A 24,790-nucleotide genomic window follows, 5' to 3' on the forward strand; every position below is an offset into this window, starting at 1 on the left:
ACCAGGAGCCAAGGACAATACTGATTAAGATCAAGTAGCTAATTGTAAGCCTCAGCCTCCAAATTAATGCCAGATGAACAAATAGCAGTGTGTGCAGTCCAAGTATAATTTCACATGGGTACTGTCTCATTCACAACCTTGGAAGGCTGGGAAACATCAGGGGGGCAGAGTTCCATCAGCTGGACAGGGATAAAAAGTGTTTTCAGTGGAGGGGTTATATCACCAGTTGCCGTCATTATTCTCGCTTGGGGAAGACATTTTGGAGGTAAAAGATGTTGGGTCCAGAGGCACCAGACTCAGATACAAGCTGAACAGGAAGAAGTGAGAAAGGAATTGAAGCCTGTCTGTGTGTTGGTCTCATATTAAGTCAAGCTTCCAGGATGAATGAAGTCCAGTGAGAAAGTTAATGCCTTATATATAAATAATATGTATATTTTAGAAAACATGAATTTTTGCCCAACTAAAAAATTTGTGACATTTTGATTCTACTTGTTTGACTTAACATGAATAGAATGCTAGATTTCTAATTAAAAAAAAACAACAGATATGCAATAAGTATCAAAGGTTTACTGTATAGCACAGGGAACTATAGTCAATATCTTGTAATAACCTATAATGGAAAATAATTTCAAAAATAATATATTGTATATGTATAACTGAATCACCTTGGTGTGCACCTGAAACATTGTAAGTCAACTGTACCTCAATTAAAAAAAAAATATATATATATATATATATATATAAAGAAAAAAAAGAAAGCTAATGCCTTTTCCAAATAGAACTGAAATTGTCACAAATTGTTCCTTTGAATTTGGTGACAAGCGAGAATGGGTGGTTGGCAGAGTATTTGAAGAGTTGAAGCTAACACCCCAGCTCACACTGCCAGCTAGATAATGGAGTCTTGAATATTGTTGACTTTGGATCTGTGTCCCTTGCTGGAACTCTCAAGATACTCTTATAGCTCTAATAGTTCCTGTTAAAGAGACAGAGTAGTCCCTTCGTGTTTTGCTCAGGTGGCTCTCTCATTACCCTCAATGTATCATTAATATAAAATTTGAGAAAAGAAATGTATCCTTTTTTAGGTGCAGTTTTGTAAATCATATCAAACCAATTTTGAAAGCAATCAGCTTCCCAGGTGATGCTAGTGGTAAAGAATCCACTTCTCAATGCAAGAGTTGGAAGAGACACAGATTCTATCCCTGGGTTGGGAAGATCTCCTGGAAGAGGAAAATGGCAAACCACTGGAGTAGTCTTACCTGGAAAATCCCATTCTTGCCTAGAGGAGACTGAAGGGCTATAGTCCATGGGGCCACGAAGTGTCAGACACAGCTGAGTGACTGCGCACACACATAGGGTATAAACAATAATTAAAGTAAGAGAGTTTAGAAGTGGGACAAGAACAAGCGAAGGAGGACACTATATGGGATGAGAGAGTAAGTTCAATGTTTGCATCAGATGAAATGATCAGCCTCAGAAAGTCTGCGATTCTGAGTTTCCTGGCAGCAAAAGCAAAAAAGAGAAAGGCCGTCGCTGGCATAGGTCTCATTGTATATTAATGGAAAGCAAATACAGGTTCATTTGCAGATGCAAATATTGTTTGTGTTATTTTAATTTCCAATTCCTCCCTCTCCTTATCTAAAGGTGGGTGCTGGAGAAATGTTTTTCACTTCAACTTCGTAAATAACAAAAATTTAACCTTTTTTATACCAAACGTGTAAAAACGGGGTTCTTCCACCTTCCTGGGAAACAAAAAGGTAGCCAGACTTTATTATGCTAACATCATTACTGTTGACCCACTGACCTCCAGCCCCAGGCTCCTGCAGCTCTGCCTAAGGGCTTTCTCTGGCTCTCAGAGTCCATTGACTCATATATGAGCAAAGACTGGAGTGCTGAGGAATTAATGTTCATCTCATCATCCTTCAACAAATGGTTGATGGTGGTCTGTAGGTAATAACTCATATCCATTGCTCTCTGGGTAGTATGACTCTGAGGCATAGCCTACACTGCCTCTCAGAGTTTCCCAGAGGCATTGAAACTCCATTGCCCCCAGAAGTAACTTTCTTAATAATGCAAACTTCTGTGTCTTACTTCCCTCACACTACTTTTGGCCCTTCCTGGGATCACCACCTACATAAGCTACTTACACTCAAATCTGTCTCTCCCAGCCTGTTTCTAGAAGAACCCAACCTAAAATACTTTGTGAATATATTTCTCTGAGGAGCTAACTTAATAGAGCTATAGAGCTCAAGTCAGCTAGGTCACCATTTGGTTGTTTCTTTAAAATATTGGATAAGACTTTGATCAATGCTAAGTAACATATATTTCAGGATTGCATTGTCTAAAGGATGCTCAAAGTATGACTGTATTATTGGTTTAAAATGATTCAATGTTAGATCCAAGAATTGATCTCTGTCTCTTTTCTTTGTCTCTTTCTCTCTCACGCATACACTGTTCTCCGCCCAGTCCTTTGTGAGATGGGGTAGTACAAGTGAGTGGAGATGCCAGTAATATTTCTAGAGAGGGCCTATACTGTCTCCCAAAGGACTTAAAATCTGAAGGATTTGGTCATCCTCTGCCATCTACCATTTTTCAGACATGTGTTAGAAAGCGGCTGCTCCCATCTTAAGGAAGCATCACTGGGCCTGTGCTAATTGCGTCCTCTTTGCTAATTGTGCCCTCGATCAACTGGTCTCACTGCGTTAACTGTAACACGTGCCCTGATTAATGGTAATCTCTGTGTCAACACATCTGTCTAGTATCACAAGGAGAATACACACATGATAAAATAGATTTCAACAAATCCCAAATGGTTATTCTTAGCATGAGCTTCTAAAATAGAACCTGGTTCCATTTCACCCAGGTTTCTGCCTGTAGATTAAGAGGTTATCTTTCAGGCAACACAAAGGCTGAGTTGTGTCAACTCAGTTAATCATACCTGATGGAATCTTGGTGCAACCCAGACTACTGTCAATTGCTGTGGTTGGCTAGTGTTTTCTGAGACCCCCCCTACACCCCTTTAAATTATTTAAGGCCCCAGGGATTACCTTTACTTTATTCCTTGGTTAGACGTTCCCATGTTCTGATATAATTTTATAAGCAAAGTTAGACACTAGTCATTTAGGATGAAATGGTGCTAATGAAAAAAACTGTATATGTGTGTCTCCATTCCCCTGAAGACTTGGGGGTTAAGTCTTTGGAAGGCCTCAGACCATTTTTTAATAAGTGCTTATATAAGCACTTATTTTAATAAGGCAGGGGAGGGCCTCTGGTTGTCTGGGTTTAAATGAAAAATTTCCATGTTAAACTTACAGAAGCATCTGCCAATACCTGAATCTGCTGGGCACAGAGGAGGCACCCATTAAATAGAGGATGCAAGAAAAGTCATCAGTGATACCAACAGCCAACTGCACTTCACAAGCCTTTACAGAAAGACATACTGGGCTTCCAGAAAGAAAAGTGGTGGTGGAATTCTTTGGTTCCTAGGGACTTTTTTCTATGTGTTGTCTCCAAATTTGAACTTATAGCTTTGAGAAGAAAGGAAAAGACAAATACTTGTGAATCTGGTATATCATATTGAAATTCTAGATTCATTCATAAAAAGATATTTTGTGAGCAAGGACATACTGGTGGAGAGTGATATAATGGAACAAGTGGTCTACTTTCTTGCCACAACTGGATCTACCCCCTGAATTTTGTTATCATTGGGGTGATGGGAAATGGACTCTCTCCCTAAATCAGGAATGAAGAGTGTGAGCTTACTTTTGTTTTAGTCAGTGTAGTTGATCTGACCAGAGGACACAAAGAAGGTGGTTTTATTTGTCTGCACCAAAAAGCTACTTCTTCTTGTGATGTCTCTACAGTATCCTGATATAATTATTGATGCCTCTATCATCATGTCCATTTTTTTTTGGTCATGGTCCATAAAATCTTCTGGACCTGGTCATCTTAGCTGTTATACCTTATACTGAGTATGAATCTTAGTGAACCAATCAGGGGAGAAAAGGATATAACTTTATTTGCTTTAAATCAACTTAAGTCCAACTCTAAGACCCATGGGAAGTTCAGTCTTTGCAGGGGCCACCTCTGTACCCCAGGGTTGCAAAAGTTCCCTGGCTTTACACAGACAGCAGCAAATCAGTAGGGAGAATCCTTGAATGGTGTATTCTGGGTCCACACTGTTCAGCTTGGAGAAATCCATGTCTTAAAGCTCCTGTTCCCTTCAGGTCAAAACAGCCCTGCTGATGGGATTTGGGGGTGGTGGTGCTGGAGTCTGAGAATATCTGTGGAGGCTGGAGACCCTCTAATGAGATGTGGTCTTTCTAGTTGCCCTGCCAGTCGTCCTCCCCAAGATGATCTAGGAGTGCAGAAAGCCAAACAAGCCCCATGCCAGGGGGAAAACCTCTCGGGTTTCTCATCACTCCCAGGAGTGCCGCCTTGGGGAGTCATGAAGGGTTCTGATGCCCAGGGCTGAGAAAACAGCAGAACTCCCCAAACCAGGTCCTGCGCCGCATTTGGGCTCACATGATTGATTAAAGGGAATACTCTCAGGATCAACCACTAAGGAAGTTGCGGAAAGAAAATGGGAAAGAGGAAGAAACCAAGTCTGAGTGATTCTAACTGAGCTCGCAGACTCAGCCCCGTCCTGTAAGGCGCTGGCAGGTGTAAGCCACACCTTGAAGAGCAGGAGCTGGGCTCTTGTGCTTCCACACCCATCAGCCACTGGCGACAGGCAACCCTGGGGTGAGCATGAAGGGTCTGAAAGCCTAGGCATTTTTCAGCTCTTCATATGGGCAAGATGGTGCCCATGCCCAAGGACAGTCTGTGAAGGTGGCAGGTGCCAGCTCTCAGCAGCAAAGCACACATATAGAAGCAGAGTTTGGAAAAGGATGAGAGGAGACCTCGATGGGGAACCAACAGTGATCACTACAAGAGCCATGCAAAGCTATCGCATCTCCTCGGTAAAGTGGTGTCACAGTGAACTGCCTAATACTGCCGTCCTGAAGAACAAAAGAAGACAAGGGGGAGAAGGTCTTTTTTAAAGTGTTTATCTGAAACAGGATCGCAGAGAAGTGCATCCTAAGTACTGCCTTTGCTCACAAGGTAGCATGTAAAAGCATGCTGAACTTAATGTGTTTATATCCCTAGGCTGAGTCCCCAAAGTAATAGGACAATGTGCTATTTATGACTAATTATGGAATATTTTACTCAGCAAAGCAGGAGTTTGATGCTCCTTCACACCAGTGATGCAGATGTTTTAAATTCTCATTTGACTTTGTGTGAAAACATCCATCCCACCGAGGAGAAATGAAATCAAAAGCTCTTGAAACATCAAATAGGAAAGAATCATGAGTCTGTTCAGTGGGGAGATACAGAGGTTTCTAAACAGAGGACCCACAGGGAGAAAAGAGATAGCTTTGAAATCTAACCCTAGGGAGATGCTCTGATGAGATGCAGATGGTCTGTGAACCCAACAGGTAGAGGTCTAAACTGGGAGAGAAAAGGATGGATAAGGAAGTCTTAGAATTCTCTTCAAAAGCATCAGAGGAGAAGGTATAGCTTTGAAAAGTACAGGAAATAAATGAAGGAAGAGAGAATAATGCTCAGTAGATGTTTGATGTAAGAATATAATTTTAAGACTTCATTACACAGGATTAAAATAGATGAATGTACAAAGACCATGCTTGGTACCCGGAAGTCTGAATCAACACACTGGACCCAGATCTGGAAACCCATTGCATTACCAGGAGACCAAGAAGTATTGCTTTGTACTTAAAAAGGTCCAATAATTAGATTTCTTTATGGGTTTTTTCTTTAAGGTGCATGCATTTGGGGAACTGATTTTTAAAGGCAGTTGGATGCTTTGTAAATAAAGGCGAACAAGGGAAATAGAGACTGTGTGTAGTTTAAATTGCTACTCAAAACCAGACCAACCAGGAAAGTGTTATTATCTTGCTTTATAGAGGAGGAAAACAATACCTGAAAAGATTAATTTTCCCTGACCCTAGTTTGTTAAGTGGAAGAATGAGTACATTTTAGTCTTTATTCTTTCCACCCGCAAGCAGACATGTGCTGAATACCTGTATATTTGAGCCTACAGCTATCTGATCCTGGAGGCCACCATTTTTCCACCAGAGTCTAGTGACAAAACATTTAAATCTGAGTTCATGGAACGTTGGCTTACACTGTGGTTATGCAGGATGGTAAAGAGATTTGCTGGAGAAGGAAATGGCAACCCACTCCAGTGTTCTAGCCTGGAGAATCCCAGGGACGGGGGAGCCTGGTGGGCTGCCGTCTACGGGGTCACACAGAGTCGGACACGACTGAAGCGACTTAGCAGCAATAGCAGCAAAGAGATTTGCAGGGGGCAGAGGGAGTCTGGGAGCACACACAAAAAAGGCATGAAGACTTAGTGCTAGATTTATAGGCTTAGTGGGAGATACCCAAATCATTTCCCTGACACTTTAAAAAATAATAGCTATAGGACAACAACAAAATTATAAAATACAAAATTTTACGGCTACATTTTCTGATTATAAAACTTGGAAAAAAAATAGTAGAAAGAAGCAAGAAATATTCTCAATGTTACAAACCAGTACTTATTTTAGAGTATGCATTTCCAGTCCTTTTCTCTCTTTGGCTGCTTAAATGTTCTTTCTTTCGTTTTGATTTTGAACAGCTTTACACGCTATGTCTGTGTGTGATTTTCTTCGTACTTATCTGGCTTGGGGCCTTGTAAATCTGTAGGTCAGTGTCTTTCATCAGAAAAGTCTCAGTTGTTCTCTCCTTACCTATTGGTTTTTCTCTGTTCTCTCTCTTTTCTCCTGGGATGCCAGTTACATGTATTTATTAACCTTCTTACTATATCTTTACATTTTCCTGTACATGTTTCATCTTTTTGTTTCTTAAGCTTCACTTTAAGTCTTTTCTTTGAAGCTATCTTTCAGTTCGTCGGTATCCTTCAGTTGTATCTGATTTACTGTTAAACTCATCCACTGAATTTTTTACTTTATGTCACTATAACTTTTGTGTTCTAGATTTCTCTTTGGGTTACTTTTTAAGGTGAAAGTTTTCTTCCAAAGTCCTCAATTTTGTATTTTATTTCCTTGAATATTTTCAGTCTATTTATTTTTAAGTCGTGTCAAACAACTCCATTATCTGAATCCTTTGTGAATCTATTTCTAACATCTATATTTCTCTAGAATTTCAGCCACATGGTCTCACCTTCCATTGAACCTTCCCTTGGAAGCGTCATCCTGCTCAACCCTGGTCATATTTCATGAGCATAACTTAAAACCAAGTGAAAGAGAAGTAGACCTCCAAGAAAAGTAGGCATGTGTCTTGATTCCAACATGTCACGTTATAAAGGAATATGCATTTAAGAATTGTAAAAATGTGGCAGAATTCCTCCGCCTTGGGCAGACGTGTTTAGATATCCTGAGTCTGTTGCCCTTTAAATCTTCCTTTAAACCCTTTTCAATGACATGAAGAACCTGGATTGTCTTGAGGCTTTATTACCTGGAAGGGCTTAAGAGCTCTCCAAGGTTCCTGCCAGTTAAACCCACATGAAATGTAATAGAAATAGGACCCATCTCTCACGTAGGCGATCATGAAGTGGAAGCCTAATGGACTGTGAAGGTACTTACTTCTAAGAGGAGAAAAATCCAATAATTAGGCTTACAGTAGAAGTGATGTCTTGTATTCTAACTGAGGCTGACATGGCTAGAGGCTAGTTCATTTTCTTTCCATATTCCAGGACAGGTCTTAAGTATCACTCAGTCTTTCTTGGCCGTGATCTCTAGCAAGCAAAGTTTAAAATGAATGAGGAACTACACTTGAATTACACAAATCATAGCCCTTTGATAGTCTAACTGGTCACAGATTGAAGTATCTGCGGGGACCAGGCAGCTGGTGGGTGGGGACTGTGACCAAGGCTAGAACGTGATCCTAAGTAGAGAGCTCCTCCCCGCACCAGCTGATCTTGCCGTTGAGAATACAGACCCAGGGTTTCCAGAGCTAAATTTTGTCAGAAGCTAGTAACACAGGTTTTCATGAGACATTGTTTGATTTTTATGCTGACGGTGAATTCCATTCTCTAAAACTTGCAGGTATGACATGTTTTTGAGATGACTGAAGTCTGTGGGCTCCTCCTGGTTGTTTCTGGGCTACATATTCAGCTTTGAATGCGTCTGTACTATAAGAAGGTGGCCCGTCAATGAAGCAATATGGAAAGCTCTTTCTGCCTCTTTTGTTCCACATCATCCAGGGATTCCTGGCAGTATAAACACTGGGATTTTCCTGAGTCCACTTGAAGCTTCAAAAAGTATAGTGCCTTCTCTATGCCATTTTGGTATTTTTAAACAACTCACTCAGTGAGATCCCTTTTTGACATTTAAAATGGGGCTTTGGCATCAACCACCAGGGAGATCGCTCAGAATGCATAGTCCAAAGCACACAGTGTCATTGAGATCATCTGTCATGTGAGCTATGAGCAGTCTTAGCGTAGACAAACCAGGAGCTTGACTGGTTTTAACAACCTTGCCAAATTGCACATAGGAACAATTTATTAATTTTTAGTTCTGAAATATTGTAGAAGTGTTATAGGAATGGATATTCATTTCTTGCCTGGAGGCAAGCAGGTGAGTTGTTTGAAAGGTAACTGGGACACTAAGGGAAGCAAAGAATGTCCAGTGCATAACTGTGTTGTGTGGTGAGTGTTTGATAGAGTGCTCAGTCATGTCTGACTCTCTGCTACCTCGCCAGGCACCTCTGTCCATGGGATTTTTCAGGCAAGAATGCTGGAGTGGGTGGCCATTTCCTGCTCCAGGGGGGTCTTCCTGGATGAGAGATCAAACCTGGATCTCCTGTATTGGCAGGCGGATTCTTTACCAGCGAGACACCTGGAAAGCCCCTGTTTTATAGGGATGAGCCCATATCTTAGAAAAATGATTAAAAAGAGACTAGGGAGCCTGATAGAGTGATTGTATCTAAACTCAGTAATTAAAGGTTGAATTCTCAGGGGACTTACTCTGTATCCTCAGGCAAGTAATATTCAGCATTGTACCATAATCCATTTGAGAAAAATATATTGTCTAGCTGATCGAATATTTCCAGGATATATCTAATATCCTGTTCTGTGCTCAGGATAGTTTTGTTGATGCCAATTTTACTCTAAGTAGCTGTGCAGCGTGAATGAGAGAATAGAGATCTCCTATAATGAGTATTGTTAAATGTTTAGATGAAAAGTTCTATTTGGAGATTAGGGGAATTTGTTGTATCTCTGAATTTATATTGCCTCTAGTGTTTTTTAATTACAACTTTTAACACACCCAGTGTTCTGGCAGATGGAATAGAAAATCTAAATTCATAAACGTACTCTCATTTCTAATCTATTCTACTTTCTGGGTATAACACAAATAGGAAACTGAGTAGTTTGGTTTAATTGCCCAAGCTTTAGGGAATGAAGGAGATGACATTACAATACTGAAAACCAATAATCCTTGCACACTGATCATAAAATCTAGGCAAAATGTTTATTTTGTCCAGGCCTGTCCAGCTTTCACAAATTTGGGAGGCAAATGAATGTGATTACATGAGAGCCTGATGTGGTGTCAAATTTATATATATATATGGTAAGAAACAGTTCTCAATTTAAGAATAAATTGTTAAAACAAGAAGATATGTCTATTGCGTGCATTTTTTTGTTATGCGTTTTCTCTTGGTAATTCCTTTGAATACCGTTGTTAGCAGGCTCTATATCACTGCATTTTTAATTCAATGAGATGTGAAAAGATTCAGTGCTAAAATGGAATGCTTCAGACTCTTAATAACTCTCCTTTTCTTTTCTTTTCTTTTTACTTTCAGTCCTTGAAGAAAGAAACTGCTCAGACCCTGGGGGCCCAGTCAATGGCTACAAGAAAATCACAGGAGGCCCTGGGCTTATCCATGGCCGCTATGCAAAAATCGGCACCGTCCTGACCTTCTTTTGTAACAGCTCCTATGTTCTCAGTGGTAATGAGATGAGAACTTGCCAGCAGAATGGAGAGTGGTCAGGGAAACAGCCAATCTGTATAAAAGGTAACTGGCAAATATTTCTGAAGTCTGCAGAGATAAGTGGAGTTGCTGGACATTTTGGTAGCTCCCATACCTGTTTTTGAAGCCCTGGAAAAAAAATTGCCTTTCTCTTTTAAGTTCTTACTGAAACCATACATTATTCTTATTTTGAAAACCATCCATAAAACATGTGCTTCTTTTTTAGACTGCCAAAGAACCAGTTTATCCTCATCACAATGTCTTGATGTGATCAAGAAGAGAGATGTAGCTATCAGAGCAGTTTAGAGAGATGACAAGGCTGTTTTTTATGTGTAACCCCAAGGATAGAACTGAAACAATTAATATGCATTTATATGGCTACATTTATCTACTCTCTGTGCAACATTAAATCAATGCAAGAAATAAAAGACACAATAGACACATCATCCCTGGCAGCCTGTGTGGAGGGAAGTTTGAAATGTTAAAATGTTTAAAAGCATCTTTAAAAGACAATAAACCCTTGAACGTTCAAAGGAGAGTTATAGAGCAAATGAGTGGTGTGTATTCTGAGAAATATGAGCTCCAGTTCTCCTGTAGCTAGGGGGACTGGAGCCCCTCTGGGAAGCAGGGAAGGATTTACTGAGATAGAGAGGAGTTGGGACGATATTCCAATTGGAAGGCAAAAAGTGGTATAGGCAGAAGTGAAAGAATCATGGTAAGTAAAAAATGAGTCAATCAGGGAATCTGGGAGGTAAATTTTAAGGGGTAGTTTGAGACCAGAACAAATGGGACATTGCATAAGGAAGTTTGGACCTGACTCCATGACAGTAGGCATATGTAGTTTCTTATACATATATATGATATATGTATATGTGTATATATATATATATGCAATTTTATTTATCTATCTACTTTTTATCTTTTTTTGGCTGTGCTGGGTCTTCGTTGCTGCATGGGCTTTTCTCTAGTTGTGGAGAGTGGAGGCTGCTCTTTGCTGCAGGGGCTTCTCCTGTTGCGGAGGACGGGCTGTAGGGTGGGTAGGCTCAGTCGGTGAGGTTTCCAGGCTCTAGAGCGCAGGTTTCCGGGATTAGTAGTTGTGGCGCAAAGGCTTGGTTGCTCCATGGTATGTGGATCTTCCAGGATCAGGGATCAAACCCGTGTATCCTGCATTAGCCGGTGGATCCTTACCACTGAGCCACTGGGGAAGCCCCGTAGTTTTTTATCAAGTTGATTCACTTGTTGCTCCAGGTCAACAACAGCTCTCTTTTCGGCGGCAGGACTAAGCAAGCAACACACACACGCACACACACACACACACACATACACATACAACTATCTCTCTGTTTCCTGGGAAGAAAAGCATACCCTTCGCCTAGATTATCCAGATAATTGCTTCTGTCCTCCACTTTGCCTTCTGAGTGTTTGTCAACAACCTGAATCATGGGGAAAGGAATAAAAGAAGAAGTTTGTGAAAGGAAGACTTTAGACTTTAGCCAGGAGTGACCTTCATCCCCACCAGCACAGACTATGATTCTTGATTTCATTAGGTATGGATATGGTGTTACCTATGTCCTTGGAGATTTTTTGTCAACCCTTCTCTTACAAATTAATACAACTAGAGTTCCCTAGGTTGCTAATTAGACAAATGTTGGCTGCTTGATTGGGAAAGTGAGATGGGAAGGATTCCTTTTCACTTGTGAAGAAAGAGAGACTTCAACAAAATTAAACCAGACTTTGAGTTGCCCTCAAAGGATCATTAGAAGCCTTAATTGCAGAGAAAGGACATGGAGGAATCAGTTACTCAAGACTTATTGTTGGTTGACACTGCTGTTCAGTTTTAAATGAGAACCTTGTGATTTCCTATCTTGGGCTATATTTTAGAACCTTGCCCTTGACTTTTATTCCATATTGATCTAGTTTGCTAATACAATTTACATGAATGGTTAGTTCTATTAACTACTATTGCTTCATATCACTGGGCTTCCCTGGTGGTTCAGACAGGAAAGAATCTGCCTGCAAGGCGGCAGACACAGGTTTGATCCCTGGGTGGGGAAGATCCCCTGGAGGAAGGCATGGCAACCCACTCCAGTATTCTTGCCTGGGGAATTCCATGGGCAGAAGAGCCTGGTGGGCTACTGTCTATGGGGTCACAAAGAGTCGGACACAACTGAGCAACTAATCCTGTCACACTTTCATATCACCTGGGTGGAGCAGCTCTGCAGACGTGTTTATTCTACTTGGGTTCTTCCAAGGGGGCTACCTTTTCATTAATAAATGAAATTCAGCATGCTCTGTTTTTTAAAAAAAATGCATTTATTTACTTTGGGCCATGCTGGGGCTTAGCTGCACTCATGGGCTTCTCATCGGGGTGGCTTTGCTTGTTATAGAGTACAGACTCTAGAGCATGGGCTCAGTATTTGTGGCTCACAGGCTTAGTTGCCTGCAGCCTGTGGGATCTTCCTGGACGAGGGATCGGGCCTGGCTCTCCTTCATTGGCAGGTGGATTCTTAACCACTGGACCACCAGGGAAGTCTCTCGGCATCCTCTTTTGCTAAGCGAGCTGTTCATGCTTGGCTGACACGTCTCACCTCTGAGAGCCTGGGGAATGTGCCCTGGTGTCCAGAGAGGGTGGTCAGGTATCAACCTGAATCCATGGTGTGAATGATTAGTATGGAAAAGGATCATGCAGCATTATCTTTTTTTTTCCTAGCCTGCCGAGAACCAAAGATCTCAGACCTGGTGAGACGGAAAGTTCTTCCAATGCAGGTTCAGTCAAGGTGAGGTTGAAACACCTGAACCCTGCTTTAAAGGCAAATGAACATTCCTTTCTCCACCCCCTTTCCCTATTTGTGTTTGGCCAAAGACAGTCTGAGGTTTCTTAGGGACACTCTGTCTTGACTTGGCCAGGAAAGAAAAGGGCTTGTTAGATGGAGGCTTATTAGCTAGCTGCCTTTAGCCAAGAGGTAGCAACTGTTGGAAAATGTACAGGTTTCACTGGATCGTGGGAAAGTCAGTGGCTGGTGGGAAGCCAGACTAAGATGGCCTTTGAGGAGCTGGATTTTAATACTTGAGTCCTCCTAAAATGACTGCGTATTTATCATGAAGCTTTTAGGGACATGGCATTACTACCAAACACAGTCAGTTGTGGCTTAGGAAGATGTCCTTGGTAGTGATCAATCAGATAAGGTAGGCTGGTGGAGCTAGGAACCAGAGATGAATGACTAGCCCCTGATGAAGGATGTGAAGCCTCGGTGGGTGGGGGGTGGGCAGAAGGTCCACCTAGTCTTTCTCCTGGAAAGATAGAGGTGGGGACCCCTGGTGGCAAGCTAGGGGAGTTGCCTCCACTGGATTTCAACGATGCTTAATGCCTGGCTTCCTTCAGTTCCCTACTGTTTTTACCTGGCAAAGAGACCCTCCATGACCATCCTTTAAAAAAGATAGCAACCTTACCTCCACCCTGACTGCTGAGCTGACTTCTTTACCCAATATTCTCTGACCTTTACAGAGATCTCCAATTTTCACCTTGGCATCCTATTGTTCTATTGTCCTACTGACATTTGTTTATTTGTTCAATTTCTGTCTCCTCACAACCCACCAAAAAAACTGTGAAAGTTACACATGCAAGAACATTTTCTGTTTAGTTCATGCTGAACTTCTAGTGCCTAGAATAGTGCCTGCCGCATCGTGGACACCCCCAAAATAGTGAATGAGTGAATGACTGGATTGGATGGATGGGCTCAAGAGCTGTTTCTGTCATCTGTCTTTAGTGCTGGTTATTCTTGGGCAAATTCCTAAGCTTGCAGAGCCTTTAGTTTCCCCTTTTCAAAAATAAGGGTAGTCACAATAATGTTTGCCTCTAGAAATTGTTAAGGATTAAATGCAAGGCAAATATCTTCTTGGAAGATTTGCTCCTGGAGCAAGGATATGATGGTCTCAGCAGCCAGGCTCACCCAAGAACCCCCCAAGGCACTGCATACCTTCAGTGGCCTAAACCTGAGCTTGTTTGCGAGTACAGAAGCCCCCTGAGCCTCAGACCTGGTCCTAAATATGAGCTAAAGATTTGTCAAATGGAATCAACGGAGGTGGAATATTTGCTCTGAGCAAAGCATTGTACGGACACATGAAACATTTCTTACAATGGTGTTGGATTGGTATGGTCGGGACATCAGGGTGAGAAGCGTGACTGCCCAGTGCTGCTGTCTGGGGTCCTGTCTTAGCTTCCTGTGTGCCCCTCAGCATCCCCACCTACTTCTCTGGGCTTCCTTTCTCCATGCATTAAACAGGGATGAAAACATTGATTCCTAAAGGAGATCTAACGTGTCAGTTACTAGTCATTATGCACTGATGTAAAATGAGCATAAGCTGTGTAGTGTGCATACTTCTCTCCCAAGGACCCCAGAGTGGCCTCTGGGGCTTCAACTTCAGGGCTCATTTAAAAGGCCTTTTCACATTTGCACACAACGCTTCTTATTTCTCCCAATCAATATGCTCTGAGAGAAGATTCTATTCTCTGAGGTGGACTAATTACATCCGTTAATTGCTAAATCAAGCTACTGTATCAACACAGTTTAGTTCGAGTCAATTCCTTATATTGCTCCATTATGATAATGGTTAGGGCAGAGCAGTTGCCCAGATTTCTTTCCTTGAAATTAACTTCTTTTCTTGTTTAATTTCACAATTAATTGGTGTGTGTGTGTGCATGTATAGCGTACCTTTGGATAGCAGCTATTATGTCAGATATTATGCTCTTTGGTTAAAACCCTGGGTAGCTGGAGGCATGCCAGAAATGGAAATGGAGGAATAAATAGAAGGTTGAAGTGTGCAAGACAATCTGCTCAGTGGCAGAAGAGATGTGTGTGTGTGCAAGAGAGACAGAGAGGTAAGAGGAGAAGGGGAGAGCAATTCACACACACACACACAGGATGAGATAGCTGTTGTTTTCTTGCTTTGTAACCGAACATCTTCGTGGAGCTTGGCATGGATACTAAGAGGGCTGTAATGACTGTCTCCCGCCCTCCTCTCTCTCCGGGCCCCTCTGCCGTGATGCAGGGAGACGCCATTACATCAGCTATACTCATCAGCCTTCAGCAAGCAGAAACTGCAGGACGCCCCTACGAAGAAGCCCGTCCTTCCCTTCGGAGACCTGCCGCCTGGGTACCAACATCTCCACACCCAGCTCCAGTACGAGTGCATCTCACCCTTCTACCGCCGCCTGGGCAGCAGCCGGAGGACGTGTCTAAGGACTGGGAAGTGGAGTGGGCGTGCCCCGTCCTGCATCCCTAGTGAGTCAAGGCTCATCCTTGGGCTGAAGCAGCTTGAATCTCCCATGGCTGCCTATGAAAAGCCCCTGACCCTGCTGAAGACTTTTGGGGAAAAAAATCCTTGTCCAAAAAATAGTCCTCTAATACTTTCCCCCAGCTTGGTGAAGTCTGAAATTCCACAGTTAGAGTTTCCTTCCTTTGGCTTAAACTTATTACCCAGGAGAGATGATTAAATCTTAGATGAATTTTTGAGGGAGAGGGGGCATACTTTCTTGTGGATGACTTTATCATATTTACTTGGAGAAAAGGGACAGAACAGTCATTAAACAGCAAGTGGGGAGGGGTTAAAAGTGCCAGAGAACTTCTAGTTACGTCATATTGGTCACCTGAGCCCCAGTTTTCATCCTCATCACCCAATGGTATTAATTACTTACTGTTTAATTACTGTTAGTAATTAATTAATTACTTAATTATTAAGTAATTACTGTAAGTAATGAGGTATCAGTCACTTACAGGTTATAATAATGATTACTGAGATAATACCTGGAAATGTCTGGAATGGACATTTGCACATATTAAGCTACTACCCCCATCTTTTTTGTCAGAGGAGAAGCGTATGGCTTAGTTCGAGGTGGTCATCTTTATAGTAATAGTCATGATATTTTGAGTCTGTTTATATACATCATCTCATCCACTCTCTGCAAAAACCTAGGAGACAGTTGTGATTACTGTATCCATTTTGCAGGCAGGAAGACTGAGGCTCTAAGGAATTAGGCAACTTACCCAGTAAGTGCATGGGATGGTAAGACTCCCAATTATAACCCTCAACTTTATAGCCAAGCATGTTAAGGTGGTTGATTAGTATTTAAAGAGAAAAAAACAAAAACAGGTTAGATGCTCTGTGATCTTGACACCTGTAGGGCCCACGTTTCCAGATATGTGCTCTGTTGGTTGATTGACACCATGCCCTCCTGCAGGAGATCTTCCCCTCTGGATGGGAAGGTCTGAATTTATCTCACTGAGCTGGTGCTTTCTCCATAGTCTGTGGGAAAACCGAGAACACCTCTGCTCCGAAGACCCAGGGCACGCGCTGGCCGTGGCAGGCTGCCATCTACAGGAGGGCCGGCGGGGTGCAGGGGGGCAGTCTGCACAAGGATGCCTGGTTTCTGGTCTGCAGCGGCGCCCTGGTCAACGAGCGCACCGTGGTGGTGGCTGCCCACTGCGTCACCGACCTGGGGAGGGTCACCGTGATCAAGACGGCAGACCTCAAAGTCGTGCTGGGGAAATTCTACAGGGATGACGACCGGGATGAGAAGAGCATCCAGAGCTTGCGGGTGAGAGAGGGCTGCAGCCCGGAAGTCCGGTTTCTTTCTCGGCAGCTCCCAGCACCGGGAGAGCAGTTACCCTATCAGCCTGTCACCTTGGCATCCAGTCCAGAGCCTGGAAATATTAGTCATATGCATGCTTAGTTGCTCAGTACTATCGGACTTTTTGTGACCCCATGGACTGTAGTCCACCAGGCACCTCTGTCCATGGAATTCTCCAGGCAAGCATACTGGAGTGGACTGCCATGCCCTCCTGCAGGGGATCTTCCTGACCCAGAGATTGAACCCGTGTCTTTTGCATCTCCTGCATTGGCAAGCAGATTCTTTATCAACTATGCCACCGAGATGCCTTATCTTTCATTATTGGCAGATACTAGAAAGGGGCATCTAGAAAGACTATGGAGTCTTCCCCCCCAAAAATTTTTATATAAGATAATAAAAAATATCTTCTATCATTGGGGTCATTGAAAGGTAACCAACCACCTATTATGTTTAGGACATGGTGCTAGGTAGACTGTGAGGACATAGAGACTCCTAATAAATTCTAATATTATTTTCTTTCCCCCCTCCTCCCTCCGTCTGTACCATCCACCCTCTCATGCAATCTAGTTCATCCATCTGTCCATCCATCCATCTATTGTTGAGTTCCCACAGCATGCCATTCACTGGGAACACTCACAGAACTGAACAAGGCATGATTTTTGCCCTGAAGAGTCCACAGGCTAGGTGAAGAGACAGACTAGTATATTGTGACTAATCCAGCACAATAGAATCCCTGGGTAAATGAGCTCAAATATAGAACAAGTCTATAAAAATGTAACAGCGTATCACAGATGTAAGCTCCAGGGGGCTCCATCAAAGAGGGTGATGAGCAAGAACAGGGACAATCAGGGGAGGCTTGGGGGAAAAGTCTTGTGAACCACCCTAGGTGTAGCTCTCTCTTACTGGCTTGAGGGTAAATAAAATGTTTACAGTGGACCAGAGGTTGCCAGCTGGTAGCCTGTTGAGGTTTGTGTTTTGATAGTGCTAATGTATATTTTTTTTAATCAGTAATTTGCCAACATTTACAAACCAGGAGGCTTTAGCCAGAGGTCTGGAGTCTATTCTTTGGCAAAATGAGCATCTCTGCGTGGCAGTAGTCAGTTAAAGCAAAGTGACAGCTGCCCACTCTGCATAGGTTGTAGACTCCTGTTCTGCAAAGCCTCACTTGTCCACTCCACTTATTTAAAAACCACCTGCCAGCCCTGGTCTGTCCGAATAATTGCAGCTGGCTCTCGGACATTTTCTCCCGATGATTGAGCCCCGGGGCTTGCCTGTTGCCGTCACCGTGGGGCCGGCCGCTCACCACTGCTGTCCGTTCTTCCCTTCGTAGGTTTCTGCAGTCATCCTCCATCCCAACTACGACCCCATCCTGCTGGATACGGACATTGCCGTCCTGAAGCTCCTGGACAAGGCTCGCATCAGCACCCGCGTCCAGCCCATCTGCCTGGCGGCGCCTCGGGATCTCAGCACCGCCTTCCAGGAGTCCCGCGTCACCGTGGCGGGCTGGAACGTCCTGGCGGACCCCAGGAGCCCCGGCTACAAGGACGATGCGCTGCGCTCGGGGGTGGTGAGGGTGGCGGACCCGCTGCTGTGTGAGGAGCAGCACGAGGAGCGGGGCATCCCGGTGAGCGTCACGGACAACATGTTCTGTGCCGGCCGCGACCCCACGGCCCCCTCCGACATCTGCACGGCTGAGACGGGCGGCATCGCGGCCGTGTCCCTCCCGGGCCGGGCGTCCCCCGAGCCCCGCTGGCACCTGGTGGGGCTGGTTAGCTGGAGCTATGACAAGACGTGCAGCCACAGCCTCTCCACGGCCTTCACCAAAGTGCTGCCTTTTAAAGACTGGATCGAGAGAAACATGAAGTGAGCCGCCGGCCCCTGGAGGAGCGTTTCTGTGCAGCCTTCCGTGTACGTGTCAGCCGGGGCGGTGTGGACCCGAAGTGGGATTCCGCCCAGGTTTCGGATTTCAAAACCAGTGGAGGGCGAGTTGAGCTTACTTTCTGGTAGGCCACTGCTTCCCTGACTGCTGGGGTCCTGGGAAGATTCTCACGCTGCTTGCAAGAATTCAGTTTCTTCCAAAGAGACGATGTGAGTGGCGGAGAAATTCACCCCATTCAACCAACCCAGTGGCCTTCCCTGCCCGCCTTTTAGTGCTGCAGATGCCATGGGCAGCTCTGGTTGAGAGAAAGTCAAGACCAGATTCATCAGGTCTCTTCCAAGGCTCCAACCAGACTGACTTCCAAAGAGCCACTGGCAGGCCAGCCCCGGACAGCAAGCCTGACTGTGGCATTGGCCATATCACAGAGTGGTCTTTTTCCTTCCCAGTCGCCTGTACATACTTTAATAAAACCAGGGTTGGCTTCTGACCCACGGAACACATGTCCTATGGCTCTGATTCCTGCCTGCAGTCTTTTTGAGCTACCTGTGTTGGGACCGGTGGCTGGGGGCAGCCTTTTAATAGATCATCATTCCCAAAGAATGCATATAGCAAAGCCAGTGCCATCTTTTCAATGCCAGTGCCTGCAGTTTGCTGTTCATAGGGCAGGGGAGAGAGGGGATGGGTACCATTAGACAAGGTACAAGCAGAGGAAAATACCAGGGCCTTGACAACTTCTAATGACCCCTCCGGTTCTCCTGTTCTACATTCAAGCACAAAACTCTGCTTGGAACTTCTAGAAATCTCTAGGATATATTTTGATAGCATCTGAATTGGAATCACCTATTTATTCACACTCAATTGAGATACGCCAAGAACCCACTACTTCATTCTTCTCTAGAACTTACACAACTTTCCTTTCAAGCCCCACACCTGACTTTCATTGCATAGCAGAGGGAAAAAAAAAAAAAAGAATCCAATCCAGTCCCTGAAGTGGTCTTTTCAGGAACATTCTCTTTTGGGGGTGACTCACTCTTTTATCCTTTCTCCCCGGCTTTCACCAGTCTCCTCCTGTCCTAGATGGTGCCATGGAGGTGTAAGTGACTGAGCCCTGGGACACTGGAGGCCTCCTGAGTTTCTGCAGGCTCTTGGGTGTGTGTGGTAGCACCTTCTCATTCCTGGGCGTCTGGGGGACACTGCGTGCTCAGGTCTGTAACAAGTGTAAGTTGTGCGGAGTTCTCTCTGCTTCCCTGGGACTCTGCGGTCCTCCCCACTCACATGGCTGCTCTTGGGGTCTGGCTTGCACTGATAGTCCTGAGATCTGGGGGGACTCTCTCTTGACACTGGTTTGTTTGGGTTACTCAGCCTCCTGGCCACAGAGGCAGCCTTCTTGGGAGGCTCCCCAGCCAGACTTTCAGTGACCTCCTCTTCCTCCCCTGAAGGCTGTGGAACTTCTCGGTCTTTTCCACACATCCTGAGGCCTGAAAGCCCGAGATTGGTGCAGGACACGTGGGGGACAATCCGATCCGACAGACCCCAACAGATACTCTTCCCTCCCTTATCAGAGAGAACTTCGACCCCAAGGACTTTAGCCCCCAAGGCAGGATGCCACCTCTCTCCCCCAACCTGCGTCCCCAGCTCTGTGTCTTTGCATCACTCCCTGAGCCAGCAGAGAATTTCTGGTACTTTCTCTCTTGTTTAGGCTTTCTTGGGGCTTTCCATAAGTCAGGCTCCCCACCCCCCACCTTTCACTCACTCCTTCCATCCTCCTGGCTTAATCTGAGAGCAATGTATCAACTTCTGAGAACAACCATCCAGCACGCAGTAGGTTAAGCTGGACTGTTGGATTTGGCAAATATTTATCAGGTTGCTCAAAAGGTTTTTTCTTGCTGTTTTTAAGCCTAGAAAGTTTGGATCTCAAGAGGTGTAATGGTAGTCAGATCAAAAAGATCTAAATTCCTGTCTTTCTACTTATTTTGAGTGATCTTGGGCAAGTCACCTAATGTCACCTGGGCCAGTTCGTCATTTATTAGGTTGGCATGCTGAAGTCTGTCTTTTGCGGTAGCTGTGAGGATTCAGTGAGCTACTGTGGAAAGTAGTGAACACAGTACCTGACACATAGCTCAGTGCCTCTAACCCCTGGCAGGGGCAGGACCGTCCAGCTGGGCACAGCTCCATAAAGCCTTCATATCTACCAGTTCTCACCTGGGCATCCATACTTACACCTTCCATTCTTTCACACTGGTCTGACTCCTCACCTGCAGAATCACATTCCCTAGTTTCTTGACACTCTCTTTACTCTTTATGTCATTTTCTATCTTTGCCTGACTGCTCAGATTTCGTTCCCGTTACATCATCTCTGCTAGGACTTTGTTCCCTTTAGAAGCTGAGTCTGGCCCCAGGTCGGGTGACACCACCTGTGGCTGCTTATTGTATATCGTCATGGCCACTTACCACTCTCCCTAGATCTTCCTGCCCCAGCTCTGCTCTCACTACGGGCACTCAACCACACCAATCAGGACAAGGGAGTCAGATACAAACCTGTCCCTGGGCCATACCTGGCACTGGAGGAATCCCATCCATCTCTCTTTGTCACGTGGTCCTTAAATCTTAGGGATAGAATGCCAAGGATGAGGGATCTCTTCTTAGCTGGAAATCTGGAGTGCCTATCAGTCAGGGATTTTTCAGAACTTTTAAGGGTCATGTAGCATAGGGGATTACAATGACCAGACAACTATGGGCACTGGTGGCAAAATCTCCTTGAGGTTGTGGCCTCTGCATCTGGTGTTGGACCTGAATTCAAGCAGCCAGCAACTGTGAAGGAAAGTTGAATGTGAAACTGGAAAAGCAAGGATGAGCTGGAACTCACAAGACATCGAAAGTCATATCTGTCTCTGCTGTCCGCAACCTCCATGATTTGAGTGACCTGCACCCCCGCACCCCTGGTCCAGGAGACTCGGAGAAGCTGGAAGAGGATTTCCAGCAGGTACGGGAGGGGCTGTGGGCCAGGGTGCTGTCCCTCCTGGGAAGGGTGAACGAGCCAATCAGTGACGCTGTGTATGAACGGCCACGGTGCCCGATGCTCTTACCAACTTCCAGAGCGTGGAGACAGCTGTGACTTTACTCTCCTCTACAAATCTCACGTTAAGTTTCCCTGGTGCCCACTCTAACCTGGAGCCATACAGGGAAGAGGACCCTGCAAACGTAGTTGCAGCCCCCCTCTAAGTCGACACGGAACAAAAGTCATCACAAGTTACTGCATGAAATATTAATGTGGTTGTCGACTGGGGATGCCTTTGTGGAGAGCTGGTGAAGGCTTCTGTTTCATCCAGATTTGTTTGGCTCTAATTTCTTTTGTAGTGGTTTCTTGTTTAGTTTTGTTTTAGACACATGGAACCCCCAACATCTGACATTCTATCAGTGAGGCCTTGGTGTCTAGGAGCTGATCTGGCACTCACTTCAAAGCTATGGTATTCTCCTGCTGAAGATCAATTATTTCACAGCATTCTGGTATCAGTCAAGATCCTTCTGTGACTGTGATGGATTAAGGCAGACACGAGGCTGCTTTATATCTTGTCAGTGAAGAGGCAAAAGCAAGCTCATGATACAAACCAAAAAATAGCAATGATCCCCCTCTCCTGGTTAAGAGCACTGACTGTCTTTACCTATTTACCAATTACAGTGTTAGCCTCTATTTTTCCTTCCTTCTAGATAAGACTTACAAAGATAGCCAATTACAGAATTACCTCCACTTAACTGATAGCATCCAATCCACAACAAAGCCCCACTTCCCTGGAACTTCCTCAAAACCACCTAATAGAAGCCCGGATCTTAGAATAAGTTCTTTCTAAAACTCTCCTATTTTTTATTTTATTTTTTAAAATTTTTTAGTTGTTTTGGGTCTTTGTTGCAGCTTGGGAGCTTTCTCTAGTTGTCATGTGATACATGGGATCTTAGTTCCCTGACCAGGAATGGAACCCAGGTCCTCTGCAGGAAGATGGATTCTTAACCACTGGACCACCAGGGAATTCCTTCTAATACTGTCTTGATGATGTACATCCTCTTTCATTTCAAACAGCAATAAATCTATCTTGTTCAACTAGGATTGGCCAGGTTTAACATCAAGTGGACTTTCAAGAATTACTGACTGGTCAGCCACATTGCTTTCTCTTACTTAAACTCCAGCGGGAATTGAGAGGAAGGAGCAATCCAAATAAGCCAGTGTTTTTATTCACAGGGTAGTTAGAACTTCAATTGCGTCTTGAGTGTAGGTGGAAAGGAAGTAGGATATTGTAAGTACAGAAAAAGCTTAGAAAGTACATGAGATTAAACATGGAGGGGGGCTGGCTTAGAGAAGGGCCAATTCTCTTTTTTTTAATTAACTCATTTTTGGCTACACTGGGTCTTGGTTGCTGTGCATGGGCTTTTCTCTAGTTGCAATGAGCTGGGGATACCCTTCATTTCGCTGTGTGGGCTTCTCATTGTGGTGGCCTCTCTTGCTGCCGAGCATGGGCTCTAGGCGCCTGGGCTTCAGTGGCTGCAGCACGTGGCCTCAATATTATAGTTGGAGCTTGTAGACTTTAGAGAGCAGCCTCAGCAGCTGTGATGCACGGGCTTGGTTGCTCCATGGCATGTAGAATCTTCCAGGACCACGGATTGAACCCGTGTCCCCTGCACTGGCAGGCAGGTTCTTATCCACTGTGCCACCAGGGAAGTTTGGGAAGAGTCAATTCTTTCCTTATCATGAATCCTTTATTACAATGACAGGCCAGGTTGGCCAGCCAAGGCCAGTCAAGGTAAGCCCAGTTGGTGGTAGATCTCAAAATCTAGGATCAAGAATTTGGCTTCTTATTGCCCATTTGCAAACATTCAAGCCCATGTTGATGTCTCCAGGAGAGTAAAAGGACAGAAGTGGAATTCTAGAAAGACCCGTCAGGCTGGCTGTGCTAGATAGAGGCAATGGTTAAAAGACCCAGCCAGAGTTCAAATCCCAGCTCTGTCACTTACATGCTGTGACCCTGAGCGTGACATTCAATCTCTGTCCTACTGTTGTTCCATCCACAAGTGGGAGTGAAATGATATGGGATTCAGGGAGTTAATGTGTCCATGACTGAAGTGTGTAGAGCAGCATCTGCCCTGTGTTTAGTCTGTCAGTCGTGGCCAGCTCTATGCGACCCCATGGACTGTAGCCTGCCAGGCCCCTCTGTCCATGGGAATTCTCCAGGCAAGACCGTGTCTGACCTACCGCACTCTGTAGATATTGGCACTGTTATGATGGTGGTTGTTTCATTGCTGTTCTTCAAAGAGGAGGAGACTGGAAATGGAGAAACCAGTTACGAGTGACCTTGTGATGGGTGGAGAGAGGAGAGGATTTAGAATGTTGTTGAGGTACAAGCACGTGGAAAGAAGTTTGGCAATCTGTGGAATGAGGTTGAAAGCAGGAAAGGGTGGGCAGAAACAAATGAGGTTTCAGGCTAAAAGAACCAACAGGGTTGACAGCAAAAAGCAGTGGGACTAGAGACTTCCCTGGTGGCCTGGCATCTAAGACTCCATGCTCCCAATGCAGGGTGCCCCGGTTTCATCCTGGTCAGGGGACTAGATCCCATATGCCCGCAACTAAAGATCCTGTGTGCAACAGTCAAAAAAAAAAAAAAAAGAAAAGAAAAAGAAAAGCAATGGGATTATGTAAGTGGGAGTAGTCTGGATAAATTTTTTAAGAAAAAGTGCCAGAGCTTGCAATTTTTTACACATTTCCCTGTTTGCGTGTGTGTGTGTGTGTGTGTTTGGTGGGAGTTTGGGGGCATACAGGATGGACTTAATAAAAAGGATCAGGTACAGCTGGACAAGTAGGATATTTGCAGCCCTCTCGCTGATCCTAACCAGCAAAATACTTGTTGTTCTTTGGAGTTATGGCTGTGGACTTTGAATATGAATCTTTATAGTTCTTTAGGATTTTCATGCCTCCAAATTCATCATCTACTCATAACTTAATAGGCCTTCCACATTTGCCTCCTCTATCGGAATATTAGTCAATAAAATCTCTTCCATCATGAATTCAATCAGAGATTGTGAGTTTATTGATTTTTCTACCTATCATTCATCCATCCACAAAAATTGAGTGCTAAGGATTGGAATACTAAAGATGGACAACATAGGCTTGGTGCTTGCCCTTAATCGGAGAGTCCCAGAAATAGAAGAATAATCAGAAATCATGATGAATACTAGGGAGGAAATACAGAGTACTGTAAAATTGTAGA

At 44.3% G+C, this 24,790-nt stretch overlaps 1 protein-coding gene and 1 long non-coding RNA gene across 2 annotated transcripts in view; both read left to right on the forward strand.

Annotated features, from left to right (window-relative positions):
* Window positions 1–19,038, forward strand: part of PAMR1 (peptidase domain containing associated with muscle regeneration 1) — a 76,521-nt gene extending 57,483 nt beyond the window's left edge. The window contains exons 7-11 of the mRNA XM_065944555.1: window positions 9,862–10,074; window positions 12,740–12,806; window positions 15,079–15,311; window positions 16,332–16,624; window positions 17,988–19,038. Of these exons, the coding sequence (XP_065800627.1) occupies window positions 9,862–10,074; window positions 12,740–12,806; window positions 15,079–15,311; window positions 16,332–16,624; window positions 17,988–18,524 (1,343 nt within the window). The 3' untranslated portion in view covers window positions 18,525–19,038. The remainder of the gene's footprint in view (window positions 1–9,861; window positions 10,075–12,739; window positions 12,807–15,078; window positions 15,312–16,331; window positions 16,625–17,987) is intronic.
* Window positions 1–24,587, forward strand: part of LOC136174394 (uncharacterized) — a 1,095,937-nt gene extending 1,071,350 nt beyond the window's left edge. Inside the window, exon 2 of the long non-coding RNA XR_010664401.1 lies at window positions 24,264–24,587. This is a non-coding gene — a long non-coding RNA (uncharacterized lncRNA). The remainder of the gene's footprint in view (window positions 1–24,263) is intronic.
* Window positions 24,588–24,790: the final 203 nt, after the last annotated feature.

The sequence above is a fragment of the Muntiacus reevesi genome, chromosome 9 (assembly GCF_963930625.1).
Source record: "Muntiacus reevesi chromosome 9, mMunRee1.1, whole genome shotgun sequence".
NCBI lineage: Eukaryota > Metazoa > Chordata > Mammalia > Artiodactyla > Cervidae > Muntiacus > Muntiacus reevesi.